Source organism: Glandiceps talaboti, chromosome 7, assembly GCF_964340395.1.
Source record: "Glandiceps talaboti chromosome 7, keGlaTala1.1, whole genome shotgun sequence".
Taxonomy (NCBI): Eukaryota; Metazoa; Hemichordata; class Enteropneusta; family Spengelidae; genus Glandiceps; species Glandiceps talaboti.
The window spans coordinates 23,947,725-23,963,558 of NC_135555.1; the positions used below are offsets into that span (position 1 = coordinate 23,947,725).

The 15,834-nt window shown below is 33.9% G+C and overlaps 2 protein-coding genes across 2 annotated transcripts in view; one reads left to right on the forward strand and one right to left on the reverse strand.

Moving 5' to 3' along the window:
- Window positions 1-8,277, reverse strand: part of LOC144437803 (CD320 antigen-like) — a 9,885-nt gene extending 1,608 nt beyond the window's left edge. Inside the window, exons 1-3 of the mRNA XM_078126827.1 lie at window positions 8,212-8,277; window positions 7,042-7,109; window positions 914-1,084 (exon numbers count right to left, since the gene is read on the reverse strand). Coding sequence (XP_077982953.1) covers window positions 914-1,084; window positions 7,042-7,099 — 229 coding nt within the window. The 5' untranslated portion in view covers window positions 7,100-7,109; window positions 8,212-8,277. The remainder of the gene's footprint in view (window positions 1-913; window positions 1,085-7,041; window positions 7,110-8,211) is intronic.
- Window positions 8,278-10,320: 2,043 nt separating this feature from the next.
- LOC144438118 (dermatan-sulfate epimerase-like protein) lies at window positions 10,321-15,187 on the forward strand. Its single transcript, XM_078127147.1, has 2 exons — window positions 10,321-13,675; window positions 14,976-15,187. The coding sequence occupies exons 1-2, from the start codon at window positions 10,321-10,323 to the stop codon at window positions 15,185-15,187; spliced, it is 3,567 nt and encodes a 1,188-aa protein (XP_077983273.1).
- The last annotated feature ends 647 nt before the right edge of the window (window positions 15,188-15,834 follow it).

A 15,834-nucleotide genomic window follows, 5' to 3' on the forward strand; every position in this document is an offset into this window, starting at 1 on the left:
ACTCTATAAAAGATGAGTCTATAAAAGATGATATGAGGTGTCCTAGTATGTGAACAACTAAGAAACTCTATATAAGTTTAGAAACAACGTCACAACCATATGTATCATAAAGTACCACTTTTATTACCTTCTGTAAGGAAGGTGATATATTAGAGATGAAAAGTGTGTGTGTGTGTGTGTGTGTGTGTGTGTGTGTGTGTGTGTGTGTGTGTGTGTGTGTGTCTGTCTGTCTGTCTGTCTGTCTGTCTGTCTGTCTGTCTGCCTGCCTTTCTGTCTAATCGTTTCCTCAAAAACGGTTGGCTCAATTCAAATGAAATTTGGTGCACATATACTTTAGGGTAATGGCTGGAAATGCTTAGGCTTTGATAGATATCCATGAATAGTAATGATCAATTTGCATAATCAATGATTTTCAGTTGAATTTGCAGTATGCGTTCTTAAGATATAGCCTAATAACAATATAATTTGGTACAAACCTCAAACATAACTAATCATACATGTTATGAAAACAACTTGATGCACCTTTTAGTTTTAATGAGACATAATTAACGACTGTCAGTAATTAGGCTATATCTTAAAATTGCGCTTTCAAATTCAATTTAATTGGTAAAGAGTATACACATAACTAATTGCATATGTTCTGTTGCATTCCAACAATTATTGTGTATAGGAATGAAAATCTACGGAAGGGATTCAGTTTAAATCTGGTTTGTCATGCATTACATTTCGTTTAATGTAAGGGTTAATTTGCATAAAAGACAGGTAGAAATTTGTCATCTAACAAATCATGTTACTGTTAGGGAGGCTAACCGGTAATAACCCTAACAACCTAAGTTTAAATACAAACGACTATCTACTGTTCCAGTACAAATTTGATCCACTATGCAACAATATTGTCGTATTGAAGTCATACCTTCCTGTAATTCCACGGTACAGTGAGTGCCTCTAGTCTGGTCCTCGTCATAGCCATCAGCACAATTAATGATTCCATCACATACATGTTTAGATTTTATAGATTGAGGGCTACCAGTCGGACAGGCAAACTCGTCATTACCATTGGTGTCCAACAACTGTTTACCATTTGCTATATGGTTGTATGGAAAATAACTATATAACTCATATTTACAATAAACACATAACTCATATTTACAATAAATATACATGTATAACACATATTTACAATATATACGTAACATATATTTACAATAAATACATAACATATATTTACAATAAATACATAACATATATTTACAATAACAATATAACTCATATTTACAATAAATACATAACACATATGTACAACAAATACATAACTCATATTTACAATATATACATAACATATATTTACAATAAAAATATAATAAATTTATAACACATATCTTTTAAGGAACACTATATATATATATATATATATATATATATATATATATATATATATATATATATATATATATATATATATATAGTTTTGGTAGTACTGGAACTCTTTCTTGGTTGTAACTCGGAGTTTCACGCATTGCGCGATCATCAGACAACAGTTTGTCTGATGATCGCGCATCAGACTAGCAAATTGACACTCACCGAGTTATATATATATATATATATATATATATATATATATATATATATATATATATATATATATATATATATATATATATATATATATATATATATATATATATATATATATATCGCAATATAGATTTTGTTGAAGGTGGCATATAAGCCCGATGCAATTGGAAGTATTCTTTCAAATACCTATTGTAACTCTAACAAAAACCCGTACTTCTGTGACACATAAAGCTTATTATATTTGTTGTGGAGCGAGAAACCTTTGTAGCAACTATTGAACATTACAGAATACATTATTGGTGTGGACTGCATGGCATATAATCAAGACAATATAATGTATACATTTTGATCGTCGTAAAACCACGGTCTCTTTTACTACATCGTCCATATACGCACGTAAGAAAAGGTAGACGAACTGTCACGGAACAAATATCAGCTCTGGTTTGCGAGAATGTACATTTTACGTTCCAACATTTGATAAGATATTGTTATGTAAAACGTGACATGGTAGGTACAAGCTGTATCTGCACATAATACATACGTGTGTGTATTTATGGTAGTGTGATTACCTCCACCATGATAAAGCATTTTCATTCAAAACGTTGACGAATTTACTTATTATTACATATAAGTGTTGCACTCCTGTTAGTAGTATAATGATTACGGTTTATTGGCATTTTTTGTATATAACGTAGCATCTCTGACCCCCCCCCCATACTACCTTTGAAGACTCTATCTCAAACAACCCTATTGAACCACAGTAGACCCTGTACCACCCCATGGGGCCCTTACCCAGCATTTAGCGACAAAGAAACACATTGTTAGAACGTATTTTTATCATTTCCTTATATTGCAAATATACATGCAAAAAGATTATTTTTATGTATGACAATTTCCTTCACTATAAAGGTGGCAGTTTTAAATCATTTTCAATTTGTGTTCGATCAGTAGGCCTAATCTATTAGTCAGACACAAGTTTCTTTCCTCAGTACTCGACATCTGTGAGTCACACAGTCTATGCATTGTGGAAGGTAAAAGGTTAAAATGTATTTACTGTTTACTAAGCCATCTGTTCCCATTGTAGTATTTGAATAGGCAGCAAAAGAAATGAGGACAATAACTCTTTACCAATACCAAATCAATGAAACTAACAAGGACAGGTACTCCTATATCATTGTACTACAACTTTAGCATCCTGTGTTAACACTATGAGCCAGCACAAGGCAACAATAAAAAAATGAACAGTAACAAAGTTACACGAAGAGGAGAGGGTTTTGCTACTTTTTTGTTGTTGTTTACTTTGTATTTTTCACAATGATATTTCTAAAGGAGTTACATACTTTGATTTAAATTCTAATGGTTTATTACAAACCTCTTAATAACAGCTGGTATATCTGCTTCACATACCCTGCTTCTAGTATATGTTAAAAGTTGCTTATAATTTGAATCTTTTTTTTTCTGGCAGTTTGAACTGTTCATTTATCATTGATTATTAGTTTTAACAGGGGACACACCAACTTATATCGTTGTCATTATTTAAAAAAGAAAATAAGACCAAAGTACCTGGGGCTCTTACATAATGGCGAATAATATAATATAATATCCACCAATAATATAATATAATGGAGAATAATATAATATAATGGAGAATAATATAATATAATGGAGAATAATATAATATCCACCAATAATATAATATAATGGAGAATAATATAATATCCACCAATAATATAATATACTGGTGAATAATATGATATCCACCAATAATATAATGTAATGGAGAATAATATAATATCCACCAATAATATAATATAATGGAGAATAATATAATATCCACCAATAATATAATATAATGGAGAATAATATAATATCCACCAATAATATAATATAATGGAGAATAATATAATATCCACCAATAATATAATATAATGGAGAATAATATAATATCCACCAATAATATAATATAATGGAGAATAATATAATATCCACCAATAATATAATATACTGGTGAATAATATGATATCCACCAATAATATAATGTAATGGAGAATAATATAATATCCACCAATAATATAATATAATGGAGAGTAATATAATATCCACCAATAACATAATGTAATGGAGAATAATATAATATCCACCAATAATATAATGTAATGGTGAATAATATAATATCCATCAATAATATAATGTAATGGAGAATAATATAATATCCATCAATAATATAATGTAATGGTGAATAATATAATATCCATCAATAATATAATGTAATGGTGAATAATATAATATCCATCAATAATATAATGTAATGGTGAATAATATAATATCCACCAATAATATAATGTAATGGTGAATAATATAATATCCATCAATAATATAATGTAATGGAGAATAATATAATATCCACCAATAATATAATGTAATGGTGAATAATATAATATCCATCAATAATATAATGTAATGGAGAATAATATAATATCCACCAATAATATAATATAATGGTGAATAATATAATATCCACCAATAATATAATGTAATGGTGAATAATATAATATCCACCAATAATATAATATAATGGAGAATAATATAATATCCACCAATAATATAATATAATGGAGAATAATATAATATCCACCAATAATATAATATAATGGAGAATAATATAATATCCACCAATAGTATTATAATGGAGAATAATATAATATCCACCAATAATATAATATAATGGAGAATAATATAATATCCACAAATAATATAATATAATGGAGAATAATATAATATCCACCAATAATATAATATAATGGAGAATAATATAATATCCACCAATAATATAATGTAATGGAGAATAATATAATATCCACCAATAATATAATATAATGTAATGGAGAATAATATAATATCGACCAATAATATAATGTAATGGAGAATAATATAATATCCACCAATAATATAATATAATGTAATGGTGAATAATATAATATCCACCAATAATATAATATACTGGTGAATAATATGATATCCACCAATAATATAATGTAATGGAGAATAATATAATATCCACCAATAATATAATATAATGTAATGGAGAATAATATAATATCGACCAATAATATAATGTAATGGAGAATAATATAATATCCACCAATAATATAATATAATGTAATGGTGAATAATATAATATCCACCAATAATATAATATACTGGTGAATAATATGATATCCACCAATAATATAATGTAATGGAGAATAATATAATATCCACCAATAATATAATATAATGTAATGGAGAATAATATAATATCGACCAATAATATAATGTAATGGTGAATAATATAATATCCATCATGAATAAAGATATCATTTTCATCATAATCATCATTAATATTAATTGTATTACTATGTTCCATTTCAAATGAAATATTACCAGGTTCTCCGAATAATGCATATTTTTCACTGACTAGGTGTTTGATAGTTAGGTAAGACAACTGGTTTTTAATTTAAATTTATGAACAAGCCCTTGATGGTTGCTTAATAGTCTATTAAGCATTTGATTTTATCCGTGGCAATTACATGTGATGTATACATATTTGTTACACCATTTCATTTCATGCCAATAGAGGCATCAGGGACATTTTAAATTTAATGCTCTCGAGCTCATCAACATCATCTAAATGTGTTAGTTTATTGATATGTCTCACTATTCTACTTCTACAGGTGCTCCTAGCAATTCAACAGTTTCGCCTCTATGGAAGGTAGTGCCGTGTCTATTAGTTTTTATGTGTGAAATATATAGATACAACATGTCTTTTAAGACAATGTCTGTCTGCTTGCCTGTCTGTCTGTCTGTCTATGTGCATGCGTGAGTACGTGCGTGCGTGCGTGCGTGTCACTCCTCACTAAGGAATGCGATTATTGTGAATGTCATCTGTGTATGAATCTGTCGACTGAAAGTATTAGCACTAATCTCAATTGCTTTAGATCTGTTTCCTCTTTTCACGCCAAAAAACAACAAAAGGGAGTTGTGCCAACCCACAATCAAATGTACATAAAGAAAACATAATCACGTCCAGGCAGTTACCAATATAAACCTTTTATGACTTTGATGGAACAGCTGTAGTTTCTAACGGCGTAGGTGTATATATTAGTAACTTATAAAATATGTCGATGAAAATTAAAATTCTATGAAAGCAAAATTAATATCTTCATTTAGAAATTAAAGGATTGTCATGTAGAGTACAAGATAGTTGCTTGTTTAATATGCATTCTGTCTTTCTTTTTTGTATTTGTATGATTTTTTTTGTATTTGTATGGGACATCTTAATGGCCTGGAAAGAACTGGTAACAACCTAACGAAGGCACTCTATTAATGGTGTGTTCACATTCACTTCCCATATCATGTCATGCTTTAAAACAGCAGGCCATTTTCAGCATGGTTGAACGCTTCCAACTAAAAAAAAACAAACACACACACACACACACACACACATATACACACACACACACCTCCCCCGCCACACAAACCACCCAGGATTTATACCGGTACCCCCATTTTGACGAGATCGATAGTTCAATGTAGGATAAAAAACTAACACCCGACCCCCTTATAACTGAAAATGGCCTCAAACCACACAATCAATTCAAATCAGTATGTAGTAGTATGTAATGCTGTGAATATAAAACCAGTATGTAGTGAGTAAATAAGTTCTTTTGCTGCCACTTTATTTTACTGCCATGCATTGACTACACCAATAATTCTTCCATTTCTCAATTTGACATTTGTAAAAGGAATATTTGTATATAGGGATACAAAACACATCCATTAAAAGTAAAATCGATTTTGTAGGATGAGAACTAAAATGGCTCAACCCCCCCCCCCCACCCCAAAGTAAAATAATTTAGTTTTTTAATTTACATTGATCTCGCCCCTAAGGTGAGTACAAGTTACAAATATGAGTACGAGTCAAAACATTCAAAGCCACCAATGCTTTTCCCGTTTTTTTTCATAAATTATGTTTGTCTGGATATAAATTTATTATTCTCCAATACTTTCTTCATTCTGAGAGAAAATACTCATGACTTAGGGGTTTGCATGTCATTCCTCATATTTCACTCCATTCCATTCGTATTTGCCTTAACTGAATGAAGATTGTGGATTATATCTAATTGTGTATACTATTCAGAAATTGTCATTTTCAAAACTAAAAAAAAAACCAGTTTTACAGAATTCTAAGTTCGCCCTTACAAAACTTTCCTATTCGTTTCTATTTCAATTTACACCAGAGGGTTGAAGGAAGGGTATGTACAAGATTTATCCAAGAATTGTAATTTATGGTACCAGGTTTGAAATACACAAATCAAGATAAACACCACCTTATGGTGTTCGAAGACATTTCATCCCTGGCCTTAATAATAGAAAAGTAAAATAACATGTTAAATATATGAACAACACGTATACATTCTTACGTACATAGTTGGGCGGACATTGAAGTAGCCACCAAAACAGCGAAGATTAGTCGAGAAACCATAGTTTCGGATCTGGAATACAACAGGAAATGAATGCATGCAATAAAAGTCACGTTTCTAAGTGATAGCTTATATCCTGTAAAGCTAAGCTAAGACAATGGTAAAATATTAACATACAGGATTAAAATAGATTACGTGATAGATCAGTATACAATTCACACAGATTGAACCATATGAACAAATACGTATGTTTGAAAGATAATATTAAGACCATAGCAGCTGTTGTTTTTTGCAACAGCTCGTCGCTTTTCTAACATTTGTTCACATCCCGCTTTCCATTTATATTCGAAACTAACACTAAATTTGCATATTTAAAACATACATATTTTAACATTACTTCCACAACATGTCAATTCAAACTAAAAACACTCTAACACCGTTTTAGTGAGTAATTACCATAAAGGTGAGTTCAAAGTTTCCTGAAAGAACTTCTTAGGAAAGATAATACCAATTGACAGACAGATTAATAAAAATCATACATCGTCATGATGAGGATATATAAAATTATAGTCAAGGTAGACGATAACCTGTTATGTATTTTGACTACAACGATTCAAATAACAGCACAGGTGGTTAAAGTAAATTACACACAATACAACGTAGTCTAGTTGTCAAGTTATCTATAAATTTTGCACTTTGAACAAATTGGCCTAAAATAAAGACAATTGTTTGAATCCTATTACCCGACCACTCCTAGTTTTTCTTTTCACTGCCGACCCTAAACTTTTCTTTTTACGTATTCGAGAAAAAGAAATCGCGAAAATTATGAAATCTCGCGAGAAATAGTGGATGCGGAAACTGACATAAACTTAAAAGACAATATAAATCTGTTCTTCCAATATGTAATGGCTGTAGATATGATGAGAAGAAACCAATAACACAGACCATATAGAAAACAACGGGAAACAGAGCTACCTGAACTAGACACACACACGCAAAAATAGAATAAAAAATGTACCTACCATCCATTCTAAAATTGAGTGTAATCGGAACCATACAATTGTTTTAGGCCTTATATAATCATTAACATTTACAAAGACTTATTGTAGCCTATATTTTTTAGCTCCGTATCCCTTCACGCTTTCTAAATTTCGAAGAGAGAGAAAGATCTTACCGTATTCAAGTTTGCTGATGTACAGAGCGTTCGTTGAGTTTATGAATGACACCTGTGTCACTATATTTGTTTGAAAGTGATAATCATTCTCCTAATATAACTTATTATAGATAATCCGTCTGCTCTTCCATCAAATGAACTACATCCCCTGTGCATTACTAAATCACAGTAGTCACTAAATATATATGAGTGTGCTCATAGTACTGTTTCTATACATGGTTTCTCCTTATTAGATTTCTACACGTCTCTGCCTCTTTTCTCTTTCTGTTGATCTCCTCTTTGTGTCCTTCTCTCCCAGTTTCCGACGAGCACCTTCATTTCTGTGTATGTATATGTATGTATGTATGTATGTATGTATGTATGTATGTATGTATGTATGTATGTATGTATGTATGTATGTATGTATGTATGTATGTGTGTATGTATGTATGTGTGTATGTATGTGTGTAAGTATGTATGTATGTATGTATGTATGTATGTATGTATGTATGTATGTATGTATGTATGTATGCATGCATGCATGCATGCATGCATGTATGTATGTATGTATGTATGTATGTAACGTATGTATGTATGTATGTATGTATGTATGTATGTATGTATGTATGTATGTATGTGTATGTGTGTGTGTGTATGTGTGTGTGTGTATGTATGTATGTATGTATGTATGTATGTATGTATGTATGCATGTATGTATGTATGTATGTACGTACGTATACATGTGTGTGTATGTATGTGTGTATGTATGTATGTATGTATGTATGTATGTATGTATGTATGTATGTATGTATGTATGTATGTATGTGCTCACATGCATTTAACTAGTTCGGGATAATTAACCCAATCGAGATAATCTTTTTGTAACCTGTTTGGGATAAATTACACTAAACTCATGCGCACGAAAAAATATTCGACATGGCACACGTGGAAACAAGTATGAAAAACGCATTCTACTCTCAAAGACCTACACTACAGGAAAGCCAGGGATCGGACATAGGTTGTCGAGGACAATTTTCAGCACGACTTTTAGAGACTATTTATCGGAATTACGTACCTTAAGTTATAAATTTAAAATTTGATCAGAAGAAAACATTGACTACATGTGGCTGAGTTAACGTTTTAGATTTTTGAAATCGTAATTTCCTGCTGTATTTATATTGACATCACTTACAGTGTCATTGAAAAAACAACAACAAACACCTATTATACAGACCAAAATGTAACCAGGTTAACATATTAAAACCATACTGCATTTGTCGACCCGCCGTCGACAAATACCGTCGACAAATATTTGTCATTATTTATTTGTTCATCACTGAAACTTACAACGTGGAAGGCATTTAATGCTGGTACCTTTGATATCAACGCATGACATTTGCATTGTGAGTTAATCTGAACCAATGGGTCTATTCAGTATTCAATGGTATCCTTACATCACTATTTATTGAAAACGGTGACGAATTGACGTGATATTCAAATACCCGGTATTTCTTTTGTTTTAATTTTCAATAACATTTTGGCTTTTGAATTAATAGTATTATGCAGATGACATTTGGGCTACAGACACACAGTACTATGTGTACTCTGTACATAATTCGTTTATATATGTTAATATCTAAATGACCCTCTGCCGCTGTATTAAAGGAAACACCGGCGTACACAGAGACTTTTGTTTCCATCATCCAGCGCAAGAAAATGGAGTTCATGCACACCAACATAATTCTACTAGTTCTAGTGAAGTATCCCGTCCCGAGCTGTCTGTCATCTAATTCTTGATATTGGTATAGGAATTGTACATGTTCAAGTGATCGCTGTGACTGTATTCTTCGTCCATAGAGTTGACAACCACTTATTATTCATAGAATAATTTTGGTATGTTTTATTATTAACTTCAACACGACTGACTAACGTCCTTTTATGACACTGTTGTATTCATCAATCAAGCTTCATATATAATATTTGTTGTTGACTAACTTCATGGATATTGGATGTTATGATTAGATTGGTATTGCTGTTCATGGTAGAAAGCAGACAGACAGGCAATAAGACATATCTACGTTGTGTTATCACCACTTTACTATTCCGACCATTTCCATGAATTCTAGACCAATGGCTTACGTTATTTTCGTGTTGTCAATCGTCGTATCCTCGACAATTACGTCCGCACAACCATCCCTTTATTTCGGTATTAGGGACGTAAATGATCTACGTAGAAAAGCAGTAACAACTCATCGGAACATCGATATGTTACTAGAGGAGTCTGTGCGGACAATGCTTGCAGACCAAATATATTACCTGCCACCATCAACAAACGAACAGTTCACTAGACCATCATTTTTGATCGAAAGGTACGGAAATAATTTGGCACCGTTAGCATTTTACTGTTTGCTACATCCAGAAAATGAGAGAGCTCTGGAATTTAGTTTATTGTACATGGACCGACTTTGTAAATTAACCAGTTGGTATGCAACCGATACGCCTGACAGTGTTCTACCAGTCTCACATACGCTGACAGGTTTTGCGTCTGCTTACGATTTTTTATATATTTATTTGGACGAGAATAGAAGACAAGACTATCTGCAGCGAATTCTAAATGAAACTGAAGTTTTTTACAAACAATCAATGTATCGTTGGTGGGGTCACTCTTATCTTCAAAATCATGTGGTGACAATATATGTGTCAATCCTTCATGGAGCATTGGTTCTGAAAGAGCAAAACGTGACTACGTCAATGGCATGGTTGGACCGTGCAATTGCCCAATTGGAAAAGACCATGTTTCTTTTGAATCAGGTTGTTGATGGGTCTCTGACAGAAGGGGTGCATTACACATCATATACTTCACGATCATTAACCCAGTATGCATACCTAGCACGACGACACTGGGAAATTAACCACATGGGTGACGTTTGGTTTAGAAACCATTTCTGGTATTATTACTGTACTGTATTTCCTGGATTTCAACGAACAATAGGCGTTGCTGATGCCCATTTTGATTGGGGCTACGGACCAGAAAGTCAGTTGAGATTCTTAGATACATACGTCATGAGGACAGGATATGGAAATTGGTTAGCGAACCACATCAGAGGTAATCGAAAGACTGGCATGTATGAGGCAGTATCCGAAGCTACATCTTCTGAGAAATGGTGCACTCTCCACACCGAATTTCTTTGGTATAACTCAAGCTTAATAGCTAAGAGCCCCTCCCAATACAAACAGCCACATCTTCATGTGTTCAACGATTGGGGTGTCGTCACATATACTGATGCTGGACCGGGGATCTCTAACCATTACCCCACCTTCTTAGCTTTCAAGTCAGGGAAGATGCATGGACAAGCTGTCTTTGATGTTGTGAACCAAGGTATGTATAAAACCTGGGTCAGAGGTTGGAGCAGCTTTAACCCCGGCCATGAACATCCTGACCAAAATATGCTTATATTTGCACCAAACGGTAAACTTTTCATCACGGACTCGCTGTATAGTCCAAAATATTCGTTTCTAAACAATGTGTTGATGTTTAGTGTAGCAGGTGATAAGAACGTGAATTCTTGCTTAGGACCGTGGGTAGGACAACTAGGAGAGTGCTCAAAATGGCTAACATGGAATGAACCAAATGTCAGGAACAATGGAGGCGAGATCATAACTGCAAAACTGACAGCTAAAGGACTTCATATTAGTGGAGAGGCTGTTGATTCTTATGATTCAACACTCGGATTGAAAAGTGTTTATCGTAATATTCTCCTGATTAATTCCGACCTGCTCCTCGTTCTTGATCATGTTGAATTAAAAGATTACAGTAATGTGAAAATGTGTAGTGCTTATTTTCATAACAAAGACAATCCTTTCCATGAAACTATCCGAGAGAATTCAGATGATTTCCTACAAGCGAATGCCCAAGTAACCATTGATAACGAACGATACAATGTGTATTGGCAGGCAGATAGTGAAAAGCAGGAATACCAACTTCAATCTAAGCAGTACTGGTCCGCCTATACCAATCGTTCTACTAACTTTGTCAATATAACTTTTAGTTTACGAAAGAAAACCAGGATTGTATATGCATTTTCGTCACCAAAATTAAAAGTGCAAAATCTTGAGTTTCTAGAGCTCAGAGAAGATTCTGTGGATATCTTACTACGTACCGACAAGGCCACACACAAGGCGACCGTTGTTACAACTTATAATAATCCATTGATCCGAGCAAGAGAATTGGGGTTTCCTGGATATGCTAGCTTGAAAAGTATGAAGCAGTACACCCTTGGTAAGAATTCTGACAGAAAGACAGGCACATATATAAAGGATAGCTATAGCAAAACACTGCAAAAGCGGAATATGGATGATGACAGTTCTGGAATGGAGCCGACCATCACGAGGACCATTAAATATGCTCTACTTGTTGGCGGTGTCATAGCTTTGATAAGAAAATTGAATCTGAAGAGAAAGGGGATCTATGGCGCTCGTTTCACAAATCGTAACTTTCTTATGTTCAATTATCTTTTATGTGCCATACTAATGGCTGTACTGTTTGTCATTTATGTGCACATGTCGCAATATCATGAACCGATAATGAGTTACCAACGAGTGTTACAGTCTCGAACTGAAAACCGATCAGATACTAGAGCAGCTACTATTACATCACTATCATTGCTTAAACAGCTTCAAAAGATTATTATAACTGCTCTGCCCTTTTCTGGGACTGAAGTTGTTAGTCAAATGTTTATCCACAACCCAGATTTTGTATATATGCAGCTTTTAACAGATGATTATGTCAACCATCGTCAATCAATAAAGAATGACTCACTCCATTCTCCGAGAAAATCTGCAGTAAAAGATGATTTACTTGCATCGTGGCTGACACAAGTGTTAGAACACAAAACCGTTATTGCTGATAGATGTAATGAGAGTTTAACTCAGGTAACTACAAGTAAAAGATTTCCTAGAGGACAAGTGTATGAAACTCCTCCTCTTAAATATCTAAGGGAAATTTTAAACTCATCCTTCCTAAGTGCAAAAGACAAGAACTATAGAACGTACGACAGAGATATGTTGTGCAGACACGCTGAAAAATTCCCTAACGCTCTCCAAGTAATTAACTACGATGATGCCAATTGGACAATGTGGATGTCGAGGTTACATGATAGATTTGGATCGTCTCTCCGTGTCGTTTATATTGTGTGTGATCCTAGAAATTGGGTTGTAAATGTGAGGGCATTGTTCCAGTACCGAAATCTAGCCTCATTGAGGCAAATATATCTATCGGGTTTTAACATTCAATCTTCTGATATGCTTCAAAAGATGGCAACCGAACCCGATTTTCATAAAATACTTGCTCGTTTATGGCTATCCTATACTTTAAAAGCTTTGCAGTATTTTCAAAATGTGAAGACTGAAAATATTGAGATTATTTCTTGGGAAGAAATAATCAGAAGACCATCAACGATAATCAAGAGGGTATACAACTTTACAGGTAAATAAAATTACAACACTCCCCACCACCCATTCACTCACCCACCCACCCACTCACCCACCCACCCACTCACTCACTCACTCACTCACTCACTCACTCACTCACTCGCTCGCTCGCTCGCTCACTCACTCACTCACTCACTCACTCACTCACTCACCACCTCACTCACTTTGTTTTGCTATATCTCTATTAAAATTGAACAGATGAGAGATAATATAAAAACTCATTAAGTAAACCTGCACTAGTTCCAGCTCAGACATTTCTTTTTTTAATAACCAAGATACATTCACTGAAAATTGGTCAATTGGTTACTTTTGAAAAGACATTATATCTGTTAATTAATGGTCAATAATTATCTGTAGGTAGTGTAGTGGCAAGTTTAAATCTTGAGCGAAAGCTTGGTTTGGAATCTGTCACCATGTTAAAACAGTTACTGTACTAGTTGTAACTGTAGTATAATTTTTTGATCACACAACCACGATATATTCACTGAAAATAGTTAAAATAGCAATAATTGATATTTACCATAAGTACTACAGAAACAGGTTGAAATCATGATCGTTGTTGGGGGCGCTGTTTTTTGGGTGTTGAACCAACTCAATTTGATTTGTTTTATCGTGTGTGCAGTTACACAAACACGTACACCCACATTCGACGTGGATGTAAAATAGACATTTTAACCCAAATGTATGAATTGGTACTATACATTTCCCTTTCCCATAAGTTTATCTTGAGCGCGGATCTTCAGTATTCACAGGGGGCGTCCCAGGGGAAATTAGGCACCGAATATTTCTTAAAATATGACCCTCCCCGATTCCATCGTGCTAAGAAGTGGCCCTATTCAAAACATCACTCCTTCCGTTTTACACCTGTGAAACCCACACCACAACTGTCAATTAATTCATGGCTGCCCGCAGCAATTTGATAGGCTTATATTATGGTACCTAACCCTAACCCTAACCCTAACCTGAATGGCAGCAATGGGATTTGGAACCGGTGGCAGCAATGGGATGACGAGACCCCCAAAATAATGCAATGTTAGGCAATACAATGAGTCAAAGTAAACTGTGACCCTCCACCAATCCCATTTTCTAAAATATAGCCCTCCCCGAGAACCTATTTGTAAAAGGTGACCCCGTTCTAATTACCCCTACCCTCCTCCCTTGTAGATACTGAAGGCTCCCTAAAGAAAGATTGATTTCATCCATTCATGAATACCCTTTTATGATACCTTTTTTCCTACAAAGGACGTAATCTAACGTTTCAGATCTCAGTAAATGTCATATGCTTGCCCTTCTAGGGATGCCTCTACCACCATCGATGGAACATCAACTATTACAAGCTACCAGAAGTGGAGTTTTTCAAGTTCCCTACATAGGTGTTATAGATGAAAACAGCATCTACAGGTGGCAGGACAACCTAACTAAATCAGAAGCCAGTGACGTGTGGAAGATATGTACTAAAGCAGTGGATAGACTAAAGACTCTAAAGTTCGTATTCGAGAAAAAATAAAATCACCAAAATTGTGAAATAGTGGATGTGGAAACTGACATCAATTTAAAAAGACAATATAAAACTGTTCTTCCAATCTGTAATGGCTGTACATCTGATGAGAAGAAACCAATAACACAGAGACCGTATGGAAAACATCGGAAAACACAACTAGACACCCAAAAAATCACAACAAAATATATTCTAAAATTGAACCACACAACTTTTTAGGCCTACAGAAATCTACCATATCGATTTTCCATCATCCATGCGTACACATCAGTAACGTCCACTGGCTTTCAATGAAGTAGAAGACTATTGCACCGTATGCTTCAATTAATGCATAACCTTTCATGTGAAGGAGAGGACACACTAAAATTAGTATATTACCACATAAATGGATTCAAGTAAACAATTTCCTTTTTTTAATACACACAATCGATATGCAAATGACAATTCAAGATTCCAGGGGGGGGAGAGAGAGAGAGAGAGAGAGAGAGAGAGAGAGAGAGAGAGAGAGAGAGAGAGAGAGAGAGAGAGAGAGAGAGAGAGAGAGAGAGAGAGAGAGAGGGGAGGGAGGGAGGGAGAGAGAGAGAGAGAGAGAGAGAGAGAGAGAGAGAGAGAGAGAGAGAGAGAGAGAGAGAGAGAGAGAGAGAGAGAGAGAGAGA